Raw genomic sequence first — 8,737 nt, 5'->3', positions numbered from 1 at the left:
ATTGAAAGGGCATTTGTAGAGCTTTAATGAGAGAAACTCCGTTTAGTTTTTAGATGGCATAAAATTACATGAACAAGCCCTAGATCAACTGCTCCCACATCTAAAGCCTTCAGCTCGATGACCAGGGGAAATCAGCAGCAGGGCAAATAAAGGTTCTGGCCCTTCTCAACACACTGAAACTTGAAATGGAAATGGTACAATGGGCTGCTGAAAACCACACTGAGAGCAGTGGGTGGTGGGACTTTCAAACACTGGGATACACTTAGCAAAGGCCACCTGCTTGCTCAACACCAGAGGATCTGCCAACAGGGCTGACCCAGCCCAATTACAGATTTTACATACCATAGAGGGGGATGAAGTTCCTGGGGTGCACATAAAGGATGTGCTGGGGTGTCCTGGGTTCAGCAGTAGCAGTCATGTTTCTCCTCCTTGGTAGCTGGTGCAGTGCAGTGTTTTGACTTTCGGCTCGGGAACAGAGCTGATAGAGATGTTTTGGTTTGGCCAAGGACTTTGTGAGCCTCATGCTCTGCCAGGGAGGAGGGGAAGCTGGGAGGAAGCAGAGACAGGACACCTGACCCAAACTGACCAAAGAGCTATTCCATACCACAGCACGTCATGCCCAGGATGTAACTGGGAGTTAGCCGGAAGGGCTGGGAGACTGCAGGGTTGGAGGAGGTATCGGTCGGAGCTTGGTCGGGCTTGGGGGGCGAGTTATCGGTCAGCTGGTGCTGAGGTGTTGTATTCTCTCCCTTGTTATTTCCTTTATCATTATTATCACTGGTGGTAGCAGTAGTGATCTGTGTTATACCTTAGTTACTAAACTGTTCTTATCTCAACCCGTGGGAGTTGCATTCTTTTCGATTCTCCTCTCCGTCCCTCCGGGAGCAGGGGGAGGGCAAGAAAGGGGGGGAAGTGAGCGAACGAGTTACCTGACTGGGTTTAAACCACGACATGGGGCAACCAGTCTGTGCTATTGCCGATTCTGGGGACTGCTTTTGCTCAAAGAGCTGGGGGCTTTTGGTGGGTATTGCGGGAGGGTGGGGAAGTCCGATGTGTACCTGAAGGAGATCTGATTTGGAGTGAAAAGAGCCAGTGAACTGAACTTTATGATGCTGTGTAATACTGAATTCCGTGATCGCTTCCATGGCGGCTGAACACCCATCACTGCGCGGGACACCTCGTGGCCCCTGTCCCCACCGCCATGGGTCTGAGGATCTGAACCTGACTCCCTTGATCACCATTAATGAAGAATGGACTTTGATCAAACTGGACAAGTGTCACAGTGATGGAATCGGAACTGACTTCAGCATCCAACAACCCAACACCCCACACCATCCATCTTTCCTGCCTGGAGACACTGCTATGGCAGATGGAGCCCCAAGTCATGACAGTGGGAAGTGTGAGGCCTGGCATGACATAAATGGTATGGACTAAGGGGTGGATACTGTCCTGGTTGTGGCTGGGACAGTGCTCCTTTGCTTTCTAGCACCTGGTGCTCTGCTGTGTTTTGGCTTTATTCCGAGAGCAGTGCTGACAACACACTGACGTTTTAGTTGTACATAAACCGGGGAGGAGATATCTGGAAGGGAAGGATCACTGCTTGGGTCGGGCTGGGTATCACTCAGCAGGTGCTGAGCAATTGTATTGGGCATCACTTGTGTTTATTGGGGTGGCTTTTTTCTCTCTTCTTGTTATGTCCCTTATCATTATTATCACTATTACCAGCACTAGTACATTGTGCTTCGGTTATTAAACTGTTCTTATCTCCACCCTCGGGTTTTTCATCCTTCCCTTCCTGCTCCCCATCCCGCTCCAGGAGCCAAAACCCGGCTCAGAGTCACCGACACCTCTGCACACCCCCCCCCGGGTGCCGGGGATCGGCTGCCCCAGCAGCACCTCCACCCCGGGAAGAAACAGCCCCCAGGGACCTCCACAACAGCCCCGCTCCATCCCCAGGGCCGGAAAGCTGCGGGACCCCCACAGCTCCCAGCCCCCCATGCCCCGGCTTCGCAGCACCCCACACTCCCAGCCATCTCGCAGCCCCACTGCCCAGCGCTCGCACCCGCCCCCCGCATTCCCCCGCAGCGCCCGGCCCCACTGCCCAGAGCCTCGGGGGGCCGCAGACCCCCAGCCCCGCTCCCCGGGCTCTGCAGCGCCCCCCAGACCCGCGCCGCGCCCGCTCACCCTCACCTCCTCCCGCTCGGCCGCCGCCATTGCCGGCTGCAGCTCCGCCTCACGCCCTGGGCCCGCCTCCGACGCAGCCAATCAGCGCACGGCTCCCCCGCGCAGGGCACGCTGGGACCTGTAGTCCGGCCTCCGGCACATGCGCACGGGGCAGTGGGCGGGGAAGGGGGGGCAGCGGGACCCCCGTGAGGGGCGGGGCCTTTCCTCAAGGAGGAGCCGCCCCCCATGGGATCCCAGAGGCACCGGATGGGCTGGGGTGAAGGGACCTTAAAGCTCCTCCAGCTCCAAGCCCTGCCACGGGCAGGGACACCTTCCACATGGAAGGAGCAGCTTGCTCCGAGCCCCTGTGTCCAACCCGGCCTCCAACGCTGCCAGGGATGGGGCAGCCACAGCTCCTCTGGGCACCTTGCGCCAGCGCCTCAGCACCCTCACAGGGAAGAGCTTCCTGAGAGCTTGTGAAATACGAACTCACTCCTCTAAACGAGGTAACGAGGGTTTAGTGAGGGACCGCAGCCAGAGGCGCAAGGGATTAGCATTTGGTACAGGTTTATATACTTTCAGTGTTACATTAGTTACATGCATATTCATAATTCCCGCATATAGGCGGGGGATATTATAACGAGCTTCAAGAATTTATTCTCACAAGTCTCCTCCTCTTGGCGCCTGTGCACTGCTCTGTGGTGATTGTGAGCAGGGAGCTTGAGGATGAAGTAAACAGTCTTCCTCTTGTGAGCAGGGGTCTTCAAGATGAAGTAAGCAGTCTTCCTCACGGTGTACTTTTCACCTCTGGCACAGCTGGACCCCCCAGCAACCACACAACCAGCTATATCTGTAATTATTCTGATAACTAGCAAGGATTTAAAACAGTGTGACCTTCCTGCAAAATTTGTTGCAGGATGGGCAGACAAGGAGTATCCCAAGCTAGCAGAGCCTTGGGAGGCTCTGTCTCCAAACTAACTGATAAGGATGGTGTGAAATAACTCATTCATGTTTAGTGGGGCCACTAAAGCCCCTTATCTCACCACAGACTTACAACACAAACATTGCTCTTTAAAACTACTTTAGAAGACTAGCGTGAAACAATTAACTCATGTTTAAGTGGGGCCACAACATCCCACGGACTTACAACATAAACATTGTTCTCTTTCTACAGCCTAAGTTAAGCTAAACAGTACTTTATGTTTTCCAGGCACCAGCTTTCCTTATACCAAGCTTCACCCCCCACCTTCTCTTACCTTTACAAATTCTTTTGCTATGTGACTCCATTTAGATCAAGAGATCTGAACCTTTTTAACTTGTTGTCTGGTCTGGTATCTTTAGCGTGTTTTGTTTCTGTTACTGGAAACTCGTACAGTTATATCCTGCACGTGAGCACACCTATGATTTGAGAAAGCCAATACATTTATGTGTTCATCACAATCTCACCTCAATCCACCTCTGTGGAAAGGAAAAAGGGGATAAAATAAGCAGTAAATCGCAGCCTCCTTGTGACTTCCCAAAGCCTCCGGTTTCAGTTCTAAAGCCTCGTTCGCAGGGTCCCAAGGCTCAGGTTCAGTTTCCAAAGGCTCGGCCGCGGGGATGCTGCTGCCGGGCGGGGGGCGCACGAGCCCGGCCGCGGGGCTGGGCAGGGCCCGCTCCGCCGTTCCCCGGGCTCCCGCGGCCGCGAGACCCCCCCCGCCGGCCGCTCCGCCCGGTGGCAGCGGGCGCCCGGGCCGCGCGTGGACAGAGCCGTTGACAGCGAGGCTGCGGCGGCGGCGGCAGCAGCGGCTTCTGAGCGGCTTCTGAGCGGCTTTTGAGCAGCAGCGACTTCGGCAGCGGCTTCTGAGCGGCAGCGGCTTGGGCAGGAGCGGCAGCAGCGGCAGCAGCACCAGGTGAGGCGGCGGCGGCAGCTCTCGGCGGTCCGGAGCCCGCCCTCCGCCGCTCCCCGCGATGGTGCCTCCCCCGTCCCCCCAGCGTCCCCCCGCAGGGGCTCGCGGCACCGCTCCCCTCTCCCGGTACTGGCAGTGGCGGCGCTGGGCGAGCCGCCGCCGCTGGGTCTGGGTCTGGCGAGGCAGCGCCGGCCCCTGGCGCTCCCCGGCCCGCCCCCAGGCCCCGCCCCGCCTGGGGCCGGCCGGGGGCCGCCACCATCCACAGGTGCCCGGCGGAGCGCGGACCGGCGGCGGAGCGCGGACCGGCGGCGGAGCGCGGACCGGCGGCGGAGCGCGGACCGGCGGCGGAGCGCGGACCGGCGGCGGAGCGCGGACCGGCGGCGGAGCGCGGACCGGCGGCGGAGCGCGGACCGGCGGCGGAGCGCGGACCGGCGGCGGAGCGCCCGCTCCCTCCCCGCCCCGCAGCCTCCCGGCAGCCGCGACCCCCGAGACCCCGGAGCGCGGTGCTGCTGCGGGGGTGCCGTCACCGGCAGCGCGGTCGGGCAAGGTGCCCGTGCTCCTCCTGACCCGCATTGACCCGTCGGCCTATCTGCGCTCCGGGACCGGCGGGGAGCGGCGCGCCGCGGAGCCTCGGCCGGGAAAGGCCGGGAATGATGCGGCTCCGCTCGGCCCGGAGCGCCCGGTGGGGGCCGGCGGGGACCCCGCGCGCAGCGACAGCGGCCGCGTCTGTCGCACGGGGCACGACAAGGAGAGCTTCGAGCGGCTTTACCGCGTGGGACCGCTGCTGGGGAGAGGCGGCTTCGCGTCCGTGTACTCGGGGCTCCGCCTGTGTGACAACAGCCCGGTAAGGGCGGGCTCGGCGGCGGGCCGGGGAGGCGGCGGGGCTCGGCTCAGCTCAGCTCAGCCCAGCGCTGCCCTTGGCTCGCAGGTGGCGATCAAACAAGTGGCTCGGGAGCGCATCTCCTCGTGGGGCGAGCGGGTGAGTGCGCGGGGCCACCGGGACAGTGCGGGGCAGAGCGGGTGGGGGTGAGCCGGTGGGGCCGGCGGGGGGGAAAGTGGGACAGGGAGAGGGGAGTGGGTGTGGAGTCACCAGGGGACACGGGCCGGGTAGGGGTGCACCAGAGCATCCCTGGGGATTGCGGGGGGCACCTGCAGGAGGGCATCAGAGCATCCCAGGCAGGGAGGCACAGGAGCCCCGGGCCAGCATCGGCCCTGCTGACGGTGCCGTGGTCCCCCTGCAGCCCAGCGGCACTCGCATTCCCTTGGAGATAGCCATGTTGAGGAAGGTGCGCTCCGGCTGCAGTGCCATCATCCAGCTCCTCCATTGGTTTGAGCTGCCCCACTCCTTTGTGCTGGTTCTGGAGCGTCCGGAGCCATCGCAGGACCTCTCCGACTTCATCAAAAAATGGAGGTTCCTGCCCGAGGATCTGGCGCGGGGCATTTTCCTCCAGGTGCTGGTGGCTGTGCGGCACTGCCACAGCCGCGGTGTCCTGCACAGGGATATCAAGCCCCAGAACATCATCATCAACTTGGCCACCAGAGAGGTCAAGCTTATTGACTTTGGTTGCAGCACCCTCCTCAGGGACACGGTCTACACCAAATTTAGCGGTGAGCCCACAGCCCAGGGTGCTTCCCGTACCGGGCAGTTTGTGAACAAGAGTCACGTGCTGATGACGAGGTGGCGGGTCACACCGAGTGTGCGTCCCCACGTCCGTGGCGCCACCGGTGCAGCCCCTGCATCCCTTGGGATCCGCGGGCGAGAATCCAGGAGCAGGCGGCATCTGCCTAATGAGGTGCGCCCGTATCCTGTTGTAGGAACACCTTTGTACTACCCGCCGGAGTGGTTCCGCTGGCGCTGCTACCACGGCCGTCCGGCGGCGATCTGGTCCCTGGGCGTGCTGCTGTATGAGATGGTGTGCGGGGTCCTCCCCTTCCGGTGCTGCGAGGACATCGTCAGCGGGCAGCTCTTCTTCCAGCGCCAGATCTCTGTCGGTAGGTACCTGGCTTCGCAGCAGCAGGGGAAGGTCTGGGTTTAGGGGTGGCAGCTGATCTCCCTTGGTCAGCTGGAGGAGGTGGCCCATGTCCTGCCATCCTGCTCTCCTCCAAACCGAGTCATGGAGCAGGAGGTCTGGGTGCAGCTCTGAGCGCACCCAGGCCTGGGCGCTGCGGACGGTGGCACAAGGTAGGCAGGAGCCTCCTGCAACTGAGCGGCAGTTCCCGGATTCTCCCCAGAATGCCAGCACCTCATCAGGTGGTGCTTGTCCATGAGAGCTCGCGACAGGCCATCCCTGGACGATGTGTTCAACCACCCTTGGCTGCAAACATCCACTGCCCCAGGAGACAGCCGCCCTCCACCCTCACAGCCTGAGCCAGCAGCTGGGCAAGTGAGCTGGGGGTGCCTCTTGGGGGGAGCGTGGGGTTTGGTGTTTTTGGCAGGTTGGGTTTTGCGGAGAGCGGGTGGTTTTGGGGGTTTGGGGGATTTGGGAGTTTGGTGAGGTTGGGTGTTTTGGGGGGACTTTTGCAGTTATTGGGGGGCTTGTGGGGATTGGTTTCTGGGTTCTTTGGAGAGCAATAGGTGTCAGAGGGACACCTCATAAGAGTTATATCTCCTCCTTGTAGCTGGGGCAGTTGTTGGTGACCCCGGGAGTCGCGGGAGACAAGCCTCATGCTATCATGGTCAGCAAGTCTCGTTTATTTAGCAAGATACACTCATTTTTATAGCCCGCGGTGTTAGGTACATTGTCTGCCAGGATACAGCAAAATCATTGGTTAGTCTGTATTGACGCAGGGGTCTCTAAGTAACTGTAACCACTTCTTGTTTCAACTTGTTTCGACATGTCCCAGCTTGCTCAAGCATTACCGTTGCGCTTATCTCAGCAAGATGTACATCCTGTTTCTTGAGCAACTCAGAATAAGCATTAACCACAAGATCACTGCGGCCTTGAGGCGCAGCCCTGAGGCCTATCTTTCCACCAGCTGCACAATATCATGACCTCTGTTACTTAGCCATTCTGCTGTTAAGCTCTCTACAGGCAGTGGTGAGGTTGGGCTTTAGTCTGAGGATAACGCTGGTAACACACCGATTGTATAGTGGTTTCTGATTAACACTTACCCTGAGCAATGCTGATTCAGTCTCTCATGCTCTGCAGTGAGGAGAGACAAGACCTAACAGCAAAGCAACAGACAATGCAGCTACTCCAACACCAGCCACGAGCACTGCAGCTACTCCAGCACCAGCCACAACCACTGCGGTGACACCAACAATGGCAACAGGCACCGTGGCTACTCCAATGGCAAGGACTGTCACTATAGCTACAACTCCAGCAACATGCACTGCTGCTATTCCAACCAGGGCAAAAAAAGAAGTGTGGCTACTCCAGACTCAGTGACAAGCAGTGAGGCTTCTCAAACCCAAGCCACAAGCACTGCAGGTGCTACAAGTACAGCGACAGACACATCGGCCACTCAAACGCCGAGGACAGGCACTGTGGCAGGTGGGACCCAATTCACCATGCCCTGCAGTTAATCCAGCCCCAGGCACAAGGACTGCAGTTACTCCACCACCAGTTTTAAGCTCTGCAGCTACTCTATCTCTGGGAAGGAGCAATGGCGCTACTCTAAGGCCTGCCATGTATACAGTGGCTACGTCAACCCCAGCCACAAACACTGCAGCTACTCCAGTGCAAGCCACAACCACTGCAGCCTCTCCAACGCCAGTGACACACACTGCTGCTCCTGCAGCCCCATCAACAAGCAGTGAGGCTTCTCCAATCCAAGCCCTAAGAACTGTGCCTACTGCAACCATGGCAGCAGGCACATGGGCTACTCCAATGCCAGGGACAGTTGCTGTGGCTGCTACAACTCCAGTGATGGGCACTGCAGGTATTCCAACCACATCAACAAGCAGTGAGGCTTCTCCAGTGCGAGCCACAAGCCCTGCGGCTACTGCAGCCCCAGTGACTGGGACAGAGGCTACTACATGGCAACGACAGGCATAAACACTGCAGCTATTCCAGCCACTGCAACAAGCACAGCAGCTACTGCAGTGCCAGCCACAGCAACGGGGCTACTCCAATGCCTGAGACAGACACTGCTGCTACTGCAACCTCATTGATGAGCAGTGAGGCTTCTCCAAACCAAGCCTCATGCTCTGCGGGTACTCAAAGTACTGTGACAGACACATCAGCCACTCGAATGCAAAGGACAGGCACTGTGGCTACTCCAGCCACATCAACAAGCACTGTGACTAATCCAGCCCCAGCCACAAGCACTTCAGTTGCTCCACCAGCAGTTTTCAGGTCTGCAGCTATTCCGACTCTAGGAAGATGCAATGGGGCTACTCTAAGGCCTGCAACATACGCAGTGCCTAGATCAACCCTACCCAGAAGCACTGTGCCTTCTCCAACGCCAGTGACAAACACTGCTGCTCCTGCAACGAGATCGACAAGCAGTGAGGCTCCTCCAATCCAAGCCCTAAGAACTGTGCCTACTGCAACCATGGCAGCAGGCACATGGGTTACTCCAATGCCATAGACAGATGCTGTGGCTGCTACAACTCCAGTGATGGGCACTGCAGGTATTCCAACCACATCAACAAGCAGTGAGGCTTCTCCAGTGCGAGCCACAAGCACTGCGGCTTCTCACTGTCATCCACAAGCCCTGCGGCTACTGTAATTCCTGTGACT

At 58.8% G+C, this 8,737-nt stretch overlaps 1 protein-coding gene across 1 annotated transcript; it reads left to right on the top strand.

Moving 5' to 3' along the window:
• Positions 1-4,614: 4,614 nt before the first annotated feature.
• LOC133270204 (serine/threonine-protein kinase pim-1-like) lies at positions 4,615-6,416 on the top strand (the record flags this gene model as incomplete). Its single annotated transcript, XM_061455197.1, is given in 7 exon segments — positions 4,615-4,695; positions 4,795-4,896; positions 4,981-5,031; positions 5,294-5,660; positions 5,868-6,044; positions 6,285-6,378; positions 6,380-6,416. Coding segments are annotated over 7 exon segments (909 nt in total), but the record flags the coding sequence as incomplete, so codon positions are not given.
• Positions 6,417-8,737: the final 2,321 nt, after the last annotated feature.

Source organism: Pezoporus flaviventris, unplaced genomic scaffold (assembly GCF_033815535.1).
Source record: "Pezoporus flaviventris isolate CSIRO_AGI_PZ_B2104156 unplaced genomic scaffold, CSIRO_AGI_Pfla_v1 ptg000019l, whole genome shotgun sequence".
NCBI lineage: Eukaryota > Metazoa > Chordata > Aves > Psittaciformes > Psittacidae > Pezoporus > Pezoporus flaviventris.
This window is presented reverse-complemented; position numbering and strand designations above follow the sequence as displayed.